Here is a 22,784-nt window from a genome sequence, read left to right on the forward strand (position 1 = left end):
AGTACAGTATTTGTTTTGTTTCCTCCAGCGGTTTGAAGCCATAAAATATCATCAAGTTGTCCGACCAAGACATGTCAACTGTTTTGTTTTATACTTACAAAGACTCCTAAAGAAAGGCAACGAGGGTCTTATTATAGTGCCTCAGTGAGCTGGACATTTGCAGCGTAACGTAATCTAATCTTATTATAAGACATACAAAAAAAAGATGTTCAATCTGCTTTTTAGATAAACCATCCCAACTTTGTTAATTAATAATGTTCAAAACTGAGCATAGGGGTCGGTTTAATTTCTCGGCCCGGATCGAGAGAGCCAGATGCTCGGATTAAATTGTGAGCATCAACAACGCGTTGCCTTCTTTCATGGATGAATCGAACCGCAGCAACCTCTTTAACCACATATGCATTGGAACCTCCAGAACCGCCTGCTATATCTTGAAGAATTCCTTAAACCGAGCTAATGCTAACTTTGCTTACACTCCAAGTCTTCAGCAAGAGCTTTTTTATTTAGAGAGAAAGTCTTCAGCAAGAGCTAGGGCTTCCCTGCAATTAGGACGCCATCAGAGGGCCTAGGCGGCCTTTTCCCAGTGGGCTGAAGCTGAAGTGCTGAACAAACACTACTACTGAACCGTGCAACGTGACAGCCGGCAGCTAAGCATCACCATTTGAGAGGAACCGCAGCCAGGGATTATAGACTTCCAAACAGTTACAACTTTCTTCTACTTTTAACAGACCTCTGTGGGTGGTAATAGCAGTTAATCTACAGATGTAGTTTCGATTTATTTCATGTTCATTTGGGACCACCGTGGATGCTTTCATTTGAATCCTCCACACGAAACTTCAATCAAAGCTTGGGAGCAATTCTTCTTCCATGGGACAGTCTAGGGGGTAGGTTCAGATCTTCCCAATGTGGATCATCAACCTTGGAGAAATATTTCTCAACGACCCCATCGTGGACCTGACCAAGGCTTGGTGGCATCCACTGCAGTTAACAAAAACACCAATAGGATTCAGTTGAGATGGCATGCCGCACGAAACAAAGAGTCTAATAAATTTACTGAGGTTCAGTATAAATATGAAGTAACATGACCTTTGGGTTTCGATCTTTGTCTACTAGTATAGCCCTGCATCCCTGCAGTCGTAATTGGATTTTAGATATATTGATCTCGAATAAACAAGACCACTGATGCAGATGTCGACGTTACCTCAAAGAAATCTCTGCTGAAGTCACCGCGCATAACATGGCAAACCATTCTGTATTCTCGACGCAAGCATTCGCCGACAGTTTGCAGTCTCCCTTCCCTTATCTGAAACCGCAAGCACAGAGAAAAAAATTAGACATCAGTTAGCTTGGAATGTGCATGATAAGACAGAAAACTTGCTTCAGGCGTTGATCAAATAGGTTCGTCCTAACTCATGAATTCTAATGTAAACTAAGACTTTTTGTACTGGTGTTTCGTGCAAACCCAAATACTTTTCCATGTGCAAAAGCTGGTGATAGTGATAGCTGGCGGTTTGACATCCCGATTCGGATTGAGTTGGTCCAAGACAGACCACGAGACCTTATACACAGAGATCTATCTGACTGGAATAGGCTCTAGATGGCAAATATTTTCATCTTGGTGGCCTCGGGTATTGTCACTGTAAAACCCTTCGATTTGGCTCCTACCAACTAGAACATTAGTACAAGATCATAAGGTTGAGGAAGTCCCTGTGGATGGGAATATCCGAAACAGTGTCGAGAGACTATCTGAGAAAATGGCACCAGCTGTTGCTGTCCATAAGTTGGCAAGAATTTTCTTTTAACAGGAATGAATGCAAGAAAAGGAAGTGGAGATGGGGTAGGTGACAGAGCAGGTGGAAGGAGGGATAAGACTGGACCCAGTTAAAGGTAAGCTGACCCCACTTGAAATTTTGACACACAACACTATAACACCAAAAAAAAGTTGGTGGTCAGTGTAGTTCAAAAAAAAAAGAACATATATATGGAGTACAAAAGCAGTTTATACACAACCAATGCAAAATATGTGAATATTTTCGAGTGAAAAAAAAGTTGGATGAAGGTTATGCCGTATCTTGTTAACCTGCAAAATTTTACAAAAATATGACCATTTGTGTCATGTGCAAATAAGACTGGTGAATTGTATCCAATATTATTCACTTATCTCTTGTGTTTTTGTAACATGTAAGAAAGCAGTATTTTTAAAAAAATTTGGAATTTGCAGCATGCAATATGGCTTTCGCGTGCAACCCGCATTTGAGTTACCCACTATCTAGTTGATATATATCGATAGTTGTGCAGACTACGGAGAACCAAATACTACACAGCGCGACCGCACACCAACAATTTCAAGTGGACTTTTGAAGCTCAAATGTCTGTACTCATAACTGATCCATGAGACAAATAGTTACAGGAGTGATCCATTGTGCATGGTCTGAACCTCAAGAGTCCAGGTCTCAAATCCCGTGCCTACCACAACTACATCGATAGTCCTAACAACAATAGAGATATTCAGTATATGGAACTATTCAAGGGTCAAATGATCTAAACAAGCATTTATTACTAGCGAATAGCATAGCATGCCAAAACAATTAAACAACCGAATTGCATTACGAGGATAATGTTCAGTAAATGCTTGAGAGATACCGATGCGAGAGAGATTTTCAGACTAGTAGGAGAAGCCTTCCGTAATGATTGAATTGCGACAGTAACCCATTCACCAGCCACACTTGGAGCTTCTTGTTCCTGACATGATAGGTACCAAATTTAGCAGAAAAAAAACACATAAGCCCACAAAAGCCACAATTAATTCCATAGAAACTCACAAGAGCGGATATGATTTCTTCGACTGTTCTTTTGGAGAAGCATTTGTTGACGATTTCCAGCCTTGGAGCACAAAAACGAAAAAAGAAAGGAAGTGGCAAAGAGGAATCAGGAGATAATTGGTCAGAGCATCAATGGATCATGCATGCATCTCATAGTAAAACAGTTATCTGAGAAATCAGAATAATTCCATGCAGTATATGACCTAAACTGCACACAAACATGGACTTTGGCACTTCGGCTAGCATCTACTATGGGCCTTAGGACCAAATTTTAAAAATAACAAAAGCAAAGCTTAAACAATCTATCTGGGCAGCGTTATCTTACATCATTTCGAACAGAATGTTAGGGAACATCATGGACATACAAGCTAACCGATTGCAAAGCCACAGAGCCGCTAAAGATACAAGCAGCTTCATATCTTTTGACCAATACAGCCACACAATATGAGTAAGATAATACGTAAGCTTGTGTGAAATTTTTCTTGACATATTGCCAAAATATGTCAGGGAATTCTCATGTATGCATGGGAAAGAGCAGGAGTAAAACAGTTTCTCTTTTCTTCATCAATAGTATAAAGTACACTTGCCCTCTCACCTATTCAGAGCACTACTTCCTTTCAGGGATGGCTGTTGTGAAAATTGATCAATAATTTCACATATAGCAAATGGATCAGAAGCGTCCACCTTTTTAAGTGATTCTTCAAGCAACGACATCCTCTGGAAAAAATGTACTAGGAATTAGAGTAATGCTAGCACACACTGAAAAGATGTAGGTCAACTGATATTAAGTATTTGTAGATGGTAGATCAACAATGCACCGAGCATTGCTCAAATTTCAAAGGACGTAAGAAACAAGCACATAGTGATGCACAAAGCACTAAATTTAAATTATTAGCAAACCTACATTCAAATGGACAAAATGAGTTGCCAGGCCACATGCAAGCATTTCCGCACCATCCAATCTTGCACCAGTAAGACCAACATATTCTCCTGGATAAAGACGTCATTGACAATTTAGAGAAAAATTGTCTCCCAAGATAGTTCTCCAATCAACTAAATAGGGTGTATAGCCAATTGACCATTGATCCCTAATATTGAACAGACATTCAGAACTTTGGAAACATATATTTCCACAACCATTCAGCATGAGGATTTAAATTTTATTCTTTATGTGATAAACTGATAATACTCCCATTGCTACGTGAACCATATGTCTTTCATAATTGGGATTTTACACATAGTAAACACCATTGTTAAAAATAAAATAAGCACATGGTCCACTAAAAATTGTTAGAGAGCATTCAGGGATGCATAACTGCCCATGGATGTGAATAATATCCAGCACCATTCAACAGAGTTATTTTAAGGGTGACCTATGAAAATTACTCGGCAGGGGAAAGTAAAATCAACGCAGAGCAAATTGGTACAGACATGTGTGAAAAAATCATTTGAATAACAAAGGTGTGAGAAAAAATTCACCATAGAACCCAGGTAGTCTAGAAAGAAAATAAGAAGCCCCTATGTCCGGAAAGAGTCCTAATGCGGTTTCTGGCATTGCGAAAACCTGCATAAAAATTCAAAATAGATCAACACACATTTTTGTACATGGAAGCGTGCTAGTTATCCATAAAATGCACAAAGCAAAATAGCACACATACTCCTAAGTATAAAACTAGCACTAACAGAGACAGAGCACAATAGCAGGCAAGCTGATTACAATCTCCATAATATATTATCTGACATGTAGGCATTGTGGTGCAACACCAGCACCAGTAGACAGTATAGCATATGAGTGTACATGCATATAGTACCATCATAAAATAAAATTGAGAGACTGAACTCAAATAACATAATATGCCATCATTACATAAAAACTCAACACAATGTGCGAGAACCCCAAATAAGCAGATCTGAAGCTGCCTCGTGACACTCCAACTACAGCCCCAATTAACAGATGTAACTATATAAGCAACAAGCGAAGCAAAATTCCATTTGAGTTTGATCCATAGAATATACCGTGTTCTCTGTGGCAACCCGAAACCTTCCGTGTATAGAAACACCAGCACCTCCACCCATGACAATTCCAGTAAGCAGAGAAACCTACAATTGAATGTTGTAGCATTTAGTAGTGACAAGAATGATTACATGGAGAATGACTTTCGAAGGATGCAGCTCACCTGTGGTTTGCTATAAGTTGCAATGATATAGTTTAACAAAAATTCAGTACGGAAAAAATCAGCACCATATTTCCAGCTATCTGGTTTCAGAGAACATAGTAAAGTTAATCAAATGTCTGGCTTAACGATAAATAAATATATATGCTAAATGTTATTGGTTTGAATTTGTATTGGACAAATAAAGGTGACAGATGTCAAAGCAAAAAAGCTGAAAGTAATCAGCTTTAGATAGTCGGATATTATTGATACAAGCTTAAGCAGAAAGTACCCTTATTTACAGACTGGGCAACTTCAGCAACATCACCTCCAGCACAAAATGCTCTTCCATTCCCCTAAAAAAGTGAAGATTGAATCCCATGAGAAACATGGATAAGGGGAAACTATATTGATCTCAGAGAGCTAACATAAGGATTGCAGGAAATAAAAACAGAATGAGCACAAATACCAATAGCAACAGAAAATAAAGATCATCCCGAGTACTAAATGTGAAAATTGTTACAAGAAGCCAATAATTCATGCTTCAAATCAGCAAGGAGTATGAATGGAAAAATGACTGCAAGGTGCCGCAACAAATATCAGGAGCGCCATAATTGTTTTACTAGAGTCAACAATTCAAACCAGCGAGTAGTGGCAGCTCTACACACAGGTTAGGATGCCAACTGTTTAAAACACTTCTAAAAAATGGCATTCATAAAAAAGCTTCATACAATAGTACAATTAGAAGGAGTTTGAGTGCATTGATAACACAACTTGTTTAAGACACCTATAATTGACATTCATACAAAAAAAACTCCATGCAATATTACAGCTACAAGGAGTTTGAGTGGATTGACATCACAGGGTTGTGGGTCTAGCACTGCCACTGGCAAGGAGTGCTCCAAAGCAGACTAAGCACAGCAAATTATTACTTACTGCTTGATTTCAGGAAAAATGATTCGGTAACTGATGCTCATAGTTACTTATTGCTGTGTTATTGAGTAATTTATATTTCTAGTTACATGTTAATAGACAGCACGCAAATATTCACAGGGTAACCACATATCACAGCACCCGAAAAAACAAGAAACGCAGAGGCTATATTTAAGAACTGAAACAAATACTAGATGATAATAGACAAGCAGTGCTATCCATTACCTTCACAATCAACAGTTTAACTGCATTGTCTTCCTCGTAAGAAGTGAAACACTTCATGAGTCCTGTAACCTAAAAGATAAAAGCAAAAGATTTCACCTCAACCTTTGAAACAAAGTGTGGTTACTATTGCCATATGACCTAGTACTCCCTCCGTCCGGAAATAAGTGACTCGGATTTGTCTAGATTCGCATGCATCTAGACGCGTTAAAGTGTGTAGATACATACTAATCTACACAAATCCGAGTCACTTATTTACGGAGGAAGTAGTAGTAAAGTTCTCATTAAATCACTCTTGCAGACATACCATTGCAGAGGAGAGGGCATTCAGCTGCCTTGGCCTATTCAAGATCAATGTCCGTGTAGAGCCATTTGCTTCCACCAGCACCTGGTAAGAAGAGTGCGGAAAAACATTTTCTGGTGAAATCAATCAGAGGTACTTAACAGATGAAAGTTCAGTGCAAGACATCATCAGAGAAGGATGGATATCCTAAAAGAGGGAATACATTTGATAATGGGATCAATTATTGTCAGGAACAACACACCATAGTTGCCCGCAAAAATCATGAAAAACCCTCCGAAACCTATTGAGCATTCTAGAACCAGTATAGACCAATCAAAGTAGATACAGACACAGAACCAAACCCACTCAAGGATGCTACACTATTTGTTGATTATGAACTAAGGCACGGTTCGAGCTCTTCATTTTGACCAAGCATTCCTTGACTGGACAAGAAAATAAGATCCGTTGAATTTTTGAGCTAAATAGGGCCAGAGAACAATCAAAACTCACATTAGCACCATGGACGGATCCACCATGGCTCATGGGTGTGCAGATGAACACCCAAAAAATTCTCAATCTATCTCACACTTTCTCTTCCAAATTGAGACCAAATCTTGAATTAGCAAATACTCCCTGCCCACAAATAAGTGTACTTCTAACCTTATAAGAAAACATAATATCATTTATGACATTAAAAATTTAAGATATAGTTTCATAATATACCGCTTTGATGTCACATATATTGTTACTCTTTTCTACAAAGTTAGCTAGATTTTAAAAAGTTTGACTTATGACCAAAGGTAGAAGTACACTTAATTGTAGATGGCATTGCCAACTAGCCGAAAGCAATAAGTTCAGATCGAGTGATGGCAAAGCAGAGACAAACCTATGCTTGAAAGAGAAAAGAGTTACGGCATGTTACCCCATTGCTCCAATGTCGCCGGCGCCGGGCTAGGTAGAGGAGGGAAAGAAGAAAGCCGATACGCCGACAACGGTACGTAGGAGTGCAGGGAAGCCGGACCAGGCGGCGTCTAGAGTTGGACAGACGGCCTTCCAAGCTAGGCTAGATTATTGTTGCATTGTATTTTCTTTACATTTTTGCATGTTTTTCAACTCTTTGAGATATTGTTGCTACAATGGCCGACTTATGGGGCGAAGGTGTGGACCATTTTCAGTTTTTAACCTCATGCTTTTTGATGGTTGAAATTTGAACATCCAAAGTTAAATTCCTGGATCCGTCCCTGATTAGCGCTATAGAGACTACGAAGCTAAGCCACCCGACCGAGCACAGACGCGTCAGTCAAGCGAGATGTCGTGGACGGAAAACTGGAAACGAATGAAGCGGCACCAGTAGGACGGGATTGGGATCGCGTGATCCATGTGCAACCGAACGGATTGAGACCGAGCGGGGAGAGGAATCGGGGGAGGGGGAGGAGCGGCGGACCTGGTCGGAGTCGGCGGTCGCCGGTGAGGCCATCTCGTCCGGTTGGTGGTCCTGGCGGAGCGAAGCGCGGCTGGAGCTGTGGGAGTCAGTTTAGTTGGACGCGATGAGGGGACAATCCCGCAGCCAGGAAAGGGATCACCACGACTGGGTTGCCAGTTTCGAGACGGAAGAAAGACCCTCCCGCACTGACTTGTGGGTCAACGACTCAACGTCAACCGTGCCTACCCTGCGAAAATGAACAGCGTCCGATCATGGAAATGTCAGCGAATTGCAGTTTGCAGATCAGAATTTTTAAAAGAAAAAAAAAGATATTACTCTGATCCGTAGTAAGTGTGAAGGTTTTAGTTCAAATTAAATCAAATTTGAACTAAAACCACCTATAAGGGTTTCTCTAAAGTGTAGTAAACTTGGTTTCACGAAAAGAACCCTAAGGCCTCGTTCGTTTTGTTGGGATTGGATCTAGACGTGGAATACATCAAGGCATGGACTGGGTTAATCCCAACACCCCACCCAAATCTCAACAACCCCCGTCAATCTCTTGCCTATAATCCTAGTATGTTTTCCAACTGTTTGGTTAATCTAACGAGAACGTTGCGTTGTTGTATTCACGTCCTCCCTAGCTAGCGCTTTCTTGCGTCGCGTCGTGGAAAATTTTCCACATGTTCGATGGCGATTATTTTTTTCCATACTTGCTTAGTGGAAGATGATGGGATGGGTTGGGCTATTAATCCCGTTCTGGAGTAACCGAAGACACCAAATGTGCTGGGCTGGAAAAACTACCACGCCGGGTTGGGCATCCAGGATTGGGGCACAATCCAAGCCAATCCATGTCTTTATGGGATTAAACGAACAATGCCTAAAAGATTTTTTTTAGATGAAAAGAGCCTCGCTCCGGCTCCATTACATGAAACCATATCACAACATTCATATTTTACGGACACACACCCACACCTAGGGTGAACTCGTAATGTAGCTCCCGGGGAAGGCACACACGCCAACACTTGACCATCAAGCAACTACAACATAAAGCTATTGTGGGTGACAGGGAACCCTACACCTTGTTTTGAAGTACTCTCCATCACCCACTTGTTGGAGATATGCCCAAGAGGCAATAATAAATTAGTTATTGTTATATCTTAGTGTTCATGATAAATGTTTACATCCCATGCTATAATTGTATTAACCGAAACATTGATACATGTGTGTTATGTAAACAACAAGGAGTCCCTAGTAAGCCTCTTGTATAACTAGCTTGTTGATTAATGGATGATCATGGTTTCGTGATCATGAACATTGGATGTTATTAATAACAAGGTTATGTCATTATGTGAATGATATAATGGACACACACCCAAATGAGCGTAGCATAAGATCAAGTCATTAAGTTCAATTTGCTATAAGCTTTCGATACATAGTTGCCTAAGTCTTTCGACCATGAGATCATGTAAATCACTTACACCGGAAGAGTACTTTGATTACATCAAACGCCATTGCGTAAATGGGTGGTTATAAAGATGGGATTAAGTATTCGGAAAGTGTGAGTTGAAGCATATGGATCAATAGTGGGATTTGTCCATCCTGATGATGGATAGATATACTCTGGGCCCTCTCGGTGGAATGTCGTCTGATTAGCTTGCAAGCATATGATTGGATCATAAGAGATGACATACCACGGTACGATTAAAGAGTACTTGTAGGTAACGAGATTGAACAAGGTATGGAGATACCGATGATCGAACCTCGGACAAGTAAAATATCGCGTGACAAAGGGAATTGGCATCGTATGTAAATGGTTCAATCGATCACTAAGTCATCGTTGAATATGTGGGAGCCATTATGGATCTCCAGATCCCGCTATTGGTTATTGCTCGGAGAGGAGTCTCGACCATGTCTGCATAGTTCGCGAACCGTAGGGTGACGCGCTTAAGGTTCGATCTCGCATAAGTAGATTCGGAATATGAGATGGAAACCGAAGTTTGTTCGGAGTATCGGATGGGATCCAGGACATCACGAGGAGGTCCGGAATGGTCCGGAGAATAAGATTCATATATGGGAAGTCATTTTCGTGGTTATCGGAAAAGTTCAGGATTTTTCGGTATTGTACCGGAGGTTCTAGAAGGTTCCGGAGGGTACCATAGTGGGTCCCACCTATCCCGGACGACCAACATGGACCGGAGGGGTCGCATAGGCCCACATGGGCCATGCACACCAGCCCCCCAAGGCCCATGTGGTTGTACCAAGTGGATAAGATCAAATCCCTTGAAAATAGGGACTTAACTTGGGGGGGAAGTTCCCCCCCTTGTTTTGGCCGACCCTTGGGCTTGGAGGAGGGGCCAAGGCAGCCCCCCCCGCCTATATAAGAGGGAGGGGAGGGCTGGGGCGCAGCACATCATCCCCCCAAGCCCTAGCCGCCCCTCTCTCCTCCTCCTTCCTCGCGCGTGCTTGGCGAAGCCCTGCAGGAATTTCTCCTCCACCTCCACCACCACGCCGTCGTGCTGCTGGGATTCCGAGGGGATCTACCACACCTCTGCTGCCCGCTGGAACGGGGAGAGGAAGGGCTTCATCGACACCGTACGCGCGATTGAGTACGGAAGTGCTGCCGGATTGCAGCACTGGGGACAATCGTCTACACCAACAACGAGATCTAATCTCGTAGGTTTTGGAAATCTTCGAGGGTTAGTCTCATATCAATCTCGTTGCTCCGATCTTGTAGATTAGATCTTGGGTGTTCCATAGATTAGATCTTGGATTTATTCGTCTTTGCGGTAGGAAAATTTTTGTTTTCTATGCAACGAACCCCAACAGTGGTATCAGAGTCGTGTCTATGCATAGATCTGTTGCACGAGTAGAACACAATGGTTTTTTGGGCGTTGATGCTCTTGTTGTTTTTGGTTAGTGTATTTTTCATCTTGCGGGATGGTGGGATGAAGCGGCCCGGGCTAACTTTACATGACCGCGTCTCATGAGACTTGCTCCACGCTTGACATGCAACTTGTATTGCATAAGTGGCTTTGCGGGTGTCTGTCTCTCCCACCATAGTGAAGATTCAATCTACTCTTTCTATTGACAACACTAGTATCACCATTGTGGTTCATGTTCGTAGGTAGATTGGATCTTACTCGAAAACCCTAAACCACGTAAAATATGCAAACCAAATTAGAGGCGTCTAACTTGTTTTTGCAGGGTTTGGTGATGTGATATGTCCATGATGTGATGATTATTATATTTGATGTATGAGATGTTCATTATTGTATTATGGCAACCGGCAGGAGCCTAATGGTTGTCTTTAAATTTGTTAAGACCTGCGTGTTTATTCATCATGTAATAGCTTTATTTCAAGTAGTTGTTATAGTAGCTATATGTGATGGACAACCATGAAGCGGCGCCATGGACCTTGGTGCAATGCTGGTGATGATGGAGATCATGCTCGTGTGCTTTGGAGATGGAGATCAAAAGCACAAGAAGAAAAGGCCATATCATATCACATATTATGAATTGCATGTGATGTTAATCCTTTATGCATCTTATCTTGCTTAGATCGCGACGGTAGCATTATAAGATGATCCCTCACTTTAATATCAGGATAATAAAGTGTTCTCCCCTCGTATGCACCGTTGCTACAGTTCGTCGTTTTGAAGCATCTCGTGATGATCGGATGTGATAGATTCTACGTTCACATACAACGGGTGTAAGCCATGTTTGCACACGCGGAATACTTGGGTTTGCTTGGCGAGCCTAGCATGTACGGACATGGCCTCGGGACACGAGAAACCGAAAGGTTGAACACGAGTCATATGGATGATATGATCAATATGTTGATGTTCACCATTGAAGCTACATCATCTCACGTGATGATCGGTTTTGGTGTAGTGGATTTGGATCGTGTACCACTTAACAACCATGAGGGATGTTGTATTAAGTGGGAGTTCATTAGTAATTAGATTAAAACATGAACTAATTATCATGAACATAGTCTAAATAGTATTTTGAATTAAATTTGTAGAATTGGCATCCGTTATCTACCATGCGCTAGTCTTGTAATTGAGATAGAAATATCGTTAACTCGACAAGAAACTTTACGGACTGGTACTGTATTGTTAAAGAATCAAGAAATGATTAAGTCCTATTGCAAACTTTTAGTAAACCTCACATTGTTAATTCAAAGAGCTATGGTTTCAATTAGTACCTAAAATCATCTTGTCTTCGTGAAACTTGAAGTTCAAATCTGTTTGAAAAATAAGGAGCTAAAAATTTTGTTTTCAGAAATAAGCGAGGTATGAGATATATGTGATATCTAAGACCTTGTTGCAATATGATAGAATATAATTTGGTGAGACTACATAAACTCATAAGTTTTATGGGAATGTATGAAGGTTGAAGACGCCAGGCGTCCCAATCCTCCAACTATTGGGGCACTAACGATATTCGCATATCCATGAAGTGATCGTCCTTAGTATGCACCGTTGCTAAGACTCGTCGTTTCGAAGCATCTCGTGATGATCGGGTGTTATAGATTCTACGTGTACATACAACGGGTGCAACCCAGATTTGCACATACGAATACTGAGGTTAAAAATTTACGAGCCTAGCATGTACAGACATGGTCTCGTAAAGTCGTCATGATATGATGGATAAAATTATGAGTGAAACTGTTCATCATATTACAAAGTTACTAATAGTGAAGTCTGGAACACTTGTCATATGATGATCAACTTCAAAGTAAGAACCTCAAGGTTATTGGTATTTGACCAATGGACCTAGAAGTTATTGAAGGTGAAGTGTTTTCTGAGAATGAGAAAATCTAAAAGAGAAACTACAAAAGATTTTTGGCAGAAAGAAAGAAAAGACTAGAAAGTCTAGCTCAGGTGTATATAGATGATATACATGTTATGAATGTATTCCTTGTTTTGGTCACACAATGAAATTCTTGGGTATTTGTACCATATTGGTTGGTATGAGGTGTCATACAAAACAACGCAATACAATAATACAATGGCCTAAGTGACTGAAAAGGAATATGATAGGAATGCACGTCTGGAACAAAAATAAACTGTTATTATGTTCGTCGTTGGCATTCTGTCTAGCCATTCAGATTTATAATAAAGAACTTTATAATTGTTGTTTTGTTCTGGTTAAATGAAAACAATGAGTTGTCCAAATTGTAACAGCATTCCATGTATGATGGATAAGTTATTATAAATCTTTATGGTGAAGCACACATGCATAACACTGACGCTAAAATGCCATAAGGCAAATGATGTGAATTCCACTCATTAGTGGAACCGCCATTTAGGTCATGTTAGAAAGGAACGCATGAAGGAACTCCATGAAAATGGATTTTTGGAGTCATATGATTTTTGAATCATTTGGCGCTTGCAAATCTCTTCTAAAGAGAATGACTTAAATACCGTTCATAGGCCAATAGTTGAACAGGCAACTAACTTAGTGGAAACATACATGATGATGTATGTGGTTCACTGGGCATAGTTGTGTGCGGGAGATTCTTCTACTTCATGAAAACTTCCAACAATGAATTGAGTGTATATATATGGATATATTTATTCAATAAGGAAGAAGGTTGAAACATTTGAATGGATTCAAATAAATTTCAGCATGAAGTGTAAATCATCGTAATAGAAAAGTCAAATATCTGTGATTGGATCATGGTGGAAATATTTGAATTACGAGTTTTAGCGAACATCTAAGAGAGTTATGAAGTTGTTCTACAACTCACGTTTCTTGGAGTATCATAGTGATGATAAAGTGTCCGAGAGACGTATCCAAACCTTGTTGGATTAATGGTGAGATAAAATAAAATGAAGTCATTATATTTTTGTGGATTATGCTTTAGAGACTACCGCTTTTACACTGAATAGAGCATCATCATGATCCGTTGAAATGACACCATACAAGTTATGGCATGGGTATAAACCCTAATAGTCCTTTCTTAAAATTTTGGTATAAGTAAATGAGTTTACAACCAAAACCGGATGAATGTCTTTGTTGGTTATCCCAAGAGAAAGGATTGGGAATTCTTCCCACTATGAAGTAAAAGACAAAAGTGTTTGTTAATGTTACTTTCTTATTTCCAAGAAATTGTTTTCTAGCGAAGTATTTGAGTGGGAGGACAATAGAACTTGATAAGGTTTATGAACCTGAGCATAATGATCATAGTAGCGCAAAGATCGGAATTGGTTCCGGAAGCGGCCACGACGATCATGGCTCCCATGACTACAAATTGTTTTAGCCATGAAGATCGAAGTACATATTGAACCTTGTAGGTATGGTTTACTTTGTGATCAAATAAATGATTTGTGGACAAAGGATTGTTTTTGAACAATGATAAACCAACTACATACAAAGAAGTTATGATGGGCCCTGACTCCATTAAAATGGCTATGCGCCATGAAATCCATGATAGGTGAATACTTTTTGAAAGTAAATAGATCTATAAAATTGATGGACTTGGATGGAATATCCTTAAAGAAGCTTGACTTATCGAAAAGTTGTTTACGACAAAGTTCAAAGAGTTGACTATGATAAGATTAGATCTTCCGTGGCAATGCTTATAGTCTATGTGGATTATTCTAGTAATCGCTACATATTTCTTTTATGAGATATGATAGTAGGATGGCAGAAATACATTCCTTACCAGAAGTGTGTATGAAGGATGTATATTAGATACAACCAAGAGTTTTGCTGGTCCGTGGAATACTAGATAGGTATACAAACTTCAATTGGATGAAATGAGTATCGCGGAGTTGGAATCTTCACCGGATGAAATAATCAAAAAGAGTTTTGATTTCGTTAGAAACGATGAGGATGCTTGCATTTGCAAGAAATTAAGTGGGAGCGCTGAGACATATTTATAATACTTTATGTAGATGACATATCGTTGATTAAAAATAATGTGATCATGTACTTGATGTGATTAAAAGGTTTCATTGAGAATTAATTTCAATGAAAGGATATGGACTGAAACATATTTAGTGTCAAGATCTATGAAGAAAGATTGAAACACATAATAAGTTTAAGTCAAAGTACATAGAATGAAAATTGAAGTAGTTCAATATAAAAATATTAAGAAGGTGTTCTTTTCCATGTGAAGGTTTAACAAGACTTGAGTGTATTTGACACTCAATGAGTAAAAACACATGAGTGACTTTAGATCACGAATAATATTTACAAAGTCAGATGTCCTGTGCTCTAAAGTGTTACGAGCATATACCAGAATGATTCATGTAATGATCATTGGATAACAGCAAGAATATCCCTGAGTGCTTTAGAAGAACCAAGGATATATATATATAGTTTTTGTATGGGGTAATGACAAACAAATCGCTGCAAGGTGTTGCACCGATATTAGTTTGATCACATATAAAAATAAAATTTCAATCTCAATTAGGCTAAGTGTTGTTTAAAAGGTAGCACAATGAGCTAGAAGAAGTCTATGCTAGATTTAGATCAGTTCTAAATATTGTGACGGATTCTACAAACGAAGCAGAGTATGTCATTGTTTTGACAATGACTGAGGATGTTAAGTCGAGGAGTTCTTTGAGAACTTGGTGTAGTTCCAATAGTGTCAGAACTTTGAAGCTATATTGTGTATGACAATATTAATGACTTATTTTCAGACCGCGGAATTAAGGTTCCACCAGAGGACTAAGCATATACAATTAATGTCGACTCATTTGGAAAATGAGTGATGTGTAGAGACGCAAATGAATTGCAAAATACATACGTTTCTGAACAGTCAGATCTGTTGACTACAAACCTCTCCCGTGAGCAAAACATGATAAGCACCAGAAGGCCAAGGTGTTATATCTTTTTAAATGTAAACTAGATTATTGACTCTAGTGCAAGTGGGAGACTGTTGGAGATATGCCCAAGAGGCAATAATAAATTAGTTATTGTTATATCTTAGTGTTCATGATAAATGTTTACATCCCATGCTATAATTGTATTAACCGAAACATTGATACATGTGTGTTATGTAAACAACAAGGAGTTCCTAGTAAGCCTCTTGTATAACTAGCTTGTTGATTAATGGATGATCATGGTTTCGTGATCATGAACATTGGATGTTATTAATAACAAGGTTATGTCATTAGGTGAATGATATAATGGACACACACCCAAATGAGCGTAGCATAAGATCAAGTCATTAAGTTCAATTTGCTATAAGCTTTCGATACATAGTTGCCTAAGTCCTTCGACAATGAGATCATGTAAATCACTTACACCGGAAGTGTACTTTGATTACATCAAACGCCATTGCGTAAATGGGTGGTTATAAAGATGGGATTAAGTATTCGGAAAGTGTGAGTTGAAGCATATGGATCAATAGTGGTATTTGTCCATCCCGATGACGGATAGATATACTCTGGGCCCTCTCGGTGGAATGTCGTCTGATTAGCTTGCAAGCATATGATTGGATCATAAGAGATGACATACCACGGTACGAGTAAAGAGTACTTGTCGGTAACGAGGTTGAACAAGGTATGGAGATTGATGTCTACGCACGCTTCTATTCCTGTAGACAGTGTTGGGCCTCCAAGAGCAGAGGTTTGTAGAACAGCAGCAAGTTTCCCTTAAGTGAATCACCCAAGGTTTATCGAACTCAGGGAGGAAGAGGTCAAAGATATCCCTCTCAAGCAACCCTGCAATTACGATACAAGAAGTCTCTTGTGTCCCCAACACACCTAATACACTTGTCAGATGTATAGGTGCACTAGTTCGGCGAAGAGATAGTGAAATACAAGTAATATGGATGAAGATGAGTGGTAATAGCAATTTGAATAAAATATGGCAGCGAGTAAACATGCAACCGAACAGTAAATAAACGGAGTTTCAGTGCTTGGAAACAAAGGCCTAGGGATCATACTTTCACTAGTGGACACTCTCAACATTGATCACATAACTGAATAAAAAAATACTACTTTCTCTACACTCTCTTGTTGGATGACAAACACCATTCATTGTAGGGCTACAAGAGCACCTCAATGCCGGAGTTAACAAGCTCCACAACATTCGATGTTCATATTTAAATAACCTTAGAGTGCATGATAGACCAACGCAATTATACCGAGTACTAACATAGCATGCACCTGTCAACATCAGCTATGAAAGGGGGAATAGATCACATCAATACTATCATAGTAATAGTTAACTTCATAATCTACAAGAGATCACAATCATAACCTACGCCAAGTACTACATGATGCGCACACACTGTCCACATTACATCATGAAGGAGGAATAGACTACTTTAATAACATCACTAGAGTAGCACATAGATGATATTCAACTAGATAACAAAGCTCATGATCACATAAAGATCACATGGGAGAGAGAGATGGACCACATAGCTACGGTAGAGTGATGTATACGCACGCTTCTATTCCTGTAGACAGTGTTGGGCCTCCAAGAGCAGAGGTTTGTAGAACAGCAGCAAGTTTCCCTTAAGTGGATCACCCAAGGTTTATCGAACTCAGGGAGGAAGAGGTCAAAGATATCCCTCTCAAGCAACCCTGCAACCACAAAGCAAGAAGTCTCTTGTGTCCCCAACACACCTAATAGGTGCACTAGTTCGGCGAAGAGATAGTGAAATACAAGTGGTATGAATGAATATGAGCAGTAGTACGGCGCCAGAAAAGTGCTTGCTGGCGTGCAATTGATGGTAGTAATATTGCAGGCAGTATAAATGCAGTAAAACAGTAAACAAGCAGCGATAGCAGTATTTAGGAATAAGGCCTAGGGATCATACTTTCACTAGTGGACACTCTCAACATTGATCACATAACAGAATAAATAGATAGATGCTAGACTCTACACCCTCTTGTTGGATGATGAACACCACTAACCGTGTAGGATTACACGAACCCTCAATGCCGGAGTTAACAAGCTCCACAATATTCAATGTTCATATTTAAATAACCTTAGAGTGCATGACAGATCAACATAACCAAACCAAGTACTAACATAGCATGCACACTCGTCACCTTCACACTACGAAAGGAGGAATAGATCACATCAATACTATCATAGCAATAGTTAACTTCATAATCTACAAGAGATCACAATCATAGCCTACGCCAAGTACTACACGATGCACACACTATCACCATTACACCGTGCGGGAGGAATAAACTACTTTAATAACATCACTAGAGTAGCACACAGATATATTGTGATACAAAACACATTGCAATCATAAAGGGATATAAATAAGCACTTCACTATGCCATTCATAACAGGTGAATAAGTATTCCGTGAAATATAGCCTAAGAGACCCACACGGTGCACACACTGTCACCTTTACACACGTGGGACAAGGAGTCTCCTGAGATCACATAAGTAAAACCCACTTGACTAGCATAATGACATCTAGATTACAAGCATCATCATATGAATCTCAATCATGTAAGGCAGCTCATGAGATTATTGTATTGAAGCACATAGGAGAGAGAGATTAACCACATAGCTACCGGTATAGCCCTTAGCCTCGAGGGAGAACTACTCCCTCCTCATGGGAGACAACAGCGTTGATGAAGATGGCGGTGGTGTCGATGGAGAAGCCTTCCGGGGGCACTTCCCCGTCCCGGCGGCGTGCCGGAACGAGACTCCCGTCCCCCGCATCTTGGCTTCGCGATGGCGGCGGCTCTGGAAGGTTTCTCGTACCATGGCTTTTCCGTATAGGGTTTTCGCGACGGAGGCTTTAAGTAGGCGGAAGGGCAAGGTCGGTGGAGTCACGAGGGACCCACACAACAGGGCGGCGCGGGCCCTAGCCTGGCCGCGCCACCTTAGTGTGGCGCCACCTCGTGGCCCCACTTCATATCTCCTCCGGTCTTCTGGAAGCTTCGTGGAAAAATAGGATGCTGGGCATTGATTTCGTCCGATTCCGAGAATATTTCCTTACTAGGATTTCTGAAACCAAAAACAGCAGAAAACAGCAACTGGCCCTTCGGCACCTCGTCAATAGGTTAGTTCCGGAAAATGCATAAATATGACATAAAGTGTGAACAAAACATGTAGGTATTGTCATAAAACTAGCATGGAACATAAGAAATTATCGATACGTCGGAGACGTATCATAGAGCCCTCAGCCTCGGGGGAGAACTACTCCCTCCTCATCATGGAGACAGTGATGGCGGTGAAGATGGCGATGGAGATGCCTTCCGGGGGCACTTCCCCGTCCCGGCAGCGTGCCGGAACAGAGACTTCTGTCCCCCGAATCTTGGGTTCGCGATGGCGGCGGCTGCGTAACTTTTCTCGTCCCGTGGCTTATTCGTTTAGGGTTTTCGCGACGGAGTCCTTAAGTAGGCGGAAGGGCAGCCTCGGAGGGGCCCTGGTGGGGCCACACAATAGGGGGCGTGCCCCACCCCTTGGCCGCGCCGCCCTGGCGTCCGGGGCCCCCGGCTCCCCTCTCGGTCTCTCTCCGGTGTTCCGAAGCTTCGTGGAAAAATAAGATACTGGGCGTTGATTTCGTCCAATTCCGAGAATATTTCCTTACTAGGATTTCGAAACCAAAAACAGCAGAAAACAGAACCGGCACTTCGGCATCTTGTCAATAGGTTAGTTCCGAAAATGCATAATAATGACATAAAGTGTGAACAAAACATGTAGGTATTGTCATAAAACTAGCATGGAACATAAGAAATTATAGATACGTTTGAGACGTATCAAGCATCCCCAAGCTTAGTTCCTACTCGCCCTCGAGTAGGTAAATGATAACAAGGATAATTTCTTAAGTGACATGCTACCAACATGATCTTGATCAATACTATTGTAAAGCATATGAGATGAATGAAGTGATTCAAAGCAATGGTAAAGACAATGATTAAACAACTCGAATCATATAGCAAAGACTTTTCATGAATAGTACTTTCAAGACAAGCATCAATAAGTCTTGCATAAGAGTTAACTCATAAAGCAATAGATTCAAAGTAGAAGGCATTGAAGCAACACAAAGGATGATTAAGTTTCAGCAATTGCTTTCAACTTGTAACATGTATATCTCATGGATAGTTGTCAACATAAAGCAATATAACAAGTGCAATAAGTAAACATGTAAGAATCAATGCACAGAGTTGACACAAGTGTTTGCTTCTAAGATAGAAAGAAGTGGGTAAACTGACTCAACATAAAGTAAAAGAAAGGCCCTTCGCAGAGGGAAGCATGGATTACTATTTTTGTGCTAGAGCTTTTATTTTGAAAACATAGAAACAATTTTGTCAACGGTAGTAATAATTCATATGTGTTATGTATAAGATATCCTATAAGTTGCAAGCATCATGCATAGAATACCAATAGTGCTCGCACCTTGTCCTAATTAGCTTGGATTAACATGGATTATCATTGCATAACATATGTTTCAACCAAGTGTCACAAAGGGGTACCTCTATGCCGCCTGTACAGAGGTCTAAGGAGAAAGTTCGCATTGGATTTCTCGCTTTTGATTATTCTCAACTTAGCCATACTGATGCGTGCAGTTAACACACGTCCGTTGGGAACCCCAAGAGGAAGGTGTGATGCGTACAGTAGCAAGTTTTCCCTCAGAAAGAAACCAAGGTTTATCGAACCAGTATTAGCCAAGAAGCACGTTGAAGGTTGATGGCGGCGGAGTGTAGTGCGGCGCAACACCAGGGATTCCGGCGCCAACGTGGAACCTGCACAACACAATCAAAGTACTTTGCCCCAACGTAATGATGGAGGTTGTCAATCTCACCCGCTTGTCAGTAAACAAAGGATTAGATGTATAGTGTGGATGATGATGTTTGTTTGCGAAGAACAAGTAAAGAACAATTGCAAGTGGATTGTATTTCAGATGTAAAGAATAGGACCGGGGTCCACAGCTCACTAGCGGTGTCTCTCCCATAAGATAAACAGATGTTGGGTGAGCAAATTACAGCTTGGGCAATTGACAAATAAAGAAGGCATAACAATGCACATACATATATCATGATGAGTACTATGAGATTTAATCAGTGGCATTACGACAAAGTACATAGACCGCTATCCAAAGCATGCATCTATGCCTAAAAAGTCCACTTTCGAGTTATCATCCGAACCCCTTCCGGTATTAAGTTGCAAGCAACAGTACAATTGCATTAAGTATGGTGCGTAATGTAATCAACACAAATATCCTTAGACAAAGCATCGATGTTTTATCCCTAGTGGCAACAAGCACATCCACAACCTTAGAACTTTCGTCATCGTCCTGCATTTAATGGAGGCATGAACCCACTATCGAGCATAAATACTCCCTCTTGGAGTCACAAGTATCAACTTGGCCGAGCCTCTACTAGCAACGGAGAGCATGCAAGAACATAAATAACATATATGATAGATTGATAATCAACTTGACATAGTATTCAATATTCATCGGATCCCAACAAACACAACATGTAGCATTACAAATAGATGATCTTGATCATGATAGGCAGCTCACAAGATCTAACATGATAGCACAATGAGGAGAAGACAACCATCTAGCTACTGCTATGGACCCATAGTCCAGGGGTGGACTACTCACACATCGATCCGGAGGCGATCATGACGATGAAGAGACCTCCGGGAGATGATTCCCCTCCGGCAGGGTGCCGGAGGGGATCTCCTGAATCCCCCAAGATGGGATTGGCGGCGGCGGCGTCTCTGGAAGGTTTTCCGTATCGTGGCTCTCGGTACTCGGGGGTTTCGCGACGAAGGCTTTAAGTAGGCGGAAGGGCAGGTCGAGGGCGTCACGAGGGGCCCACACAACAGGGCCGCGCGGCCAGCACCTGGGCCGCGCCGCCCTGGCGTGTCGCCGCCTCGTGGCCCCACTTCGTTTCCTCTTCAGACTTCTGGAAGCTTCGTGGAAAAATAGGACCCTGGGCGTTGATTTCGTCCAATTCCGAGAATATTTCCTTACTAGGATTTCTGAAACCAAAAACAGCAGAAACAAAGAATCGGCTCTTCGGCATCTCGTCAATAGGTTAGTGCCGGAAAATGCATAATAATGACATATAATGTGTATAAAACATGTGAGTATCATCATAAAAGTAGCATGGAACATAAGAAATTATAGATACGTTTGGGACGTATCAAGCATCCCCAAGCTTAGTTCCTACTCGCCCTCGAGTAGGTAAACGATAACAAAGATAATTTCTGAAGTGACATGCTATCATAATCTTGATCATACTATTGTAAGCATATGAGATGAATGCAGCGATTCGAAGCAATGATGAAGACAATGAGTAAACAAATGAATCATATAGCAAAGACTTTTCATGAATAATACTTTCAAGACAAGCATCAATAAGACTTGCATAAGAGTTACTCATAAAGCAATAAATTCTTAGTAAAGGCATTGAAGCAACACAAAGGAAGATATAAGTTTCAGCGGTTGCTTTCAACTTCAACATGTATATCTCATGGATAATTGTCAACACAAAGTAATATAACAAGTGCAATAGGTAAACATGTAAGAATCAATGCACACAGTTTACATAAGTGTTTGCTTCTAAGATAGAAAGAAGTAGGTAAACTGACTCAACATAAAGTAGAAGAATGGCCCTTCGCAGAGGGAAGCATGGATTACTATTTTGTGCTAGAGCTTTTATTTTGAAAACATAGAAACAATTTTGTCAACGGTAGTAATAATTCATATGTGTTATGCATAAGACATCTTATAAGTTGCAAGCCTCATGCATAGTATACTAATAGTGCTCGCACCTTGTCCTAATTAGCTTGGATTAACACGGATTATCATTGCATAGCATATGTTTCAACCAAGTGTCACAAAGGGGTACCTCTATGCCGCCCGTACAAAGGTCTAAGGAGAAAGTTCGCATTGGATTTCTCGCTTTTGATTATTCTCAACTTAGACATCCATACCGGGACAACATAGACAACAGATAATGGACTCCTCTTTAATGCATAAGCATTCA

General features: G+C 40.6%; 1 protein-coding gene across 1 annotated transcript; it reads right to left on the reverse strand.

Moving 5' to 3' along the window:
• Window positions 1–660: 660 nt before the first annotated feature.
• On the reverse strand, window positions 661–7,971 carry LOC124706320 (3-hydroxyisobutyryl-CoA hydrolase 1-like). The gene is made up of 14 exons (XM_047237979.1): window positions 7,858–7,971; window positions 6,438–6,518; window positions 6,134–6,202; window positions 5,268–5,331; window positions 5,000–5,079; window positions 4,839–4,922; window positions 4,302–4,386; window positions 3,727–3,812; window positions 3,418–3,539; window positions 2,823–2,883; window positions 2,644–2,742; window positions 1,202–1,303; window positions 1,087–1,128; window positions 661–978 (listed from the first exon to the last, which is right to left on the reverse strand). The coding sequence occupies exons 1-14, from the start codon at window positions 7,888–7,890 to the stop codon at window positions 841–843; spliced, it is 1,146 nt and encodes a 381-aa protein (XP_047093935.1). The 5' UTR covers window positions 7,891–7,971; the 3' UTR covers window positions 661–840.
• Between the last annotated feature and the right edge of the window lie 14,813 nt (window positions 7,972–22,784).

Source organism: Lolium rigidum, chromosome 4, assembly GCF_022539505.1.
Source record: "Lolium rigidum isolate FL_2022 chromosome 4, APGP_CSIRO_Lrig_0.1, whole genome shotgun sequence".
NCBI lineage: Eukaryota > Viridiplantae > Streptophyta > Magnoliopsida > Poales > Poaceae > Lolium > Lolium rigidum.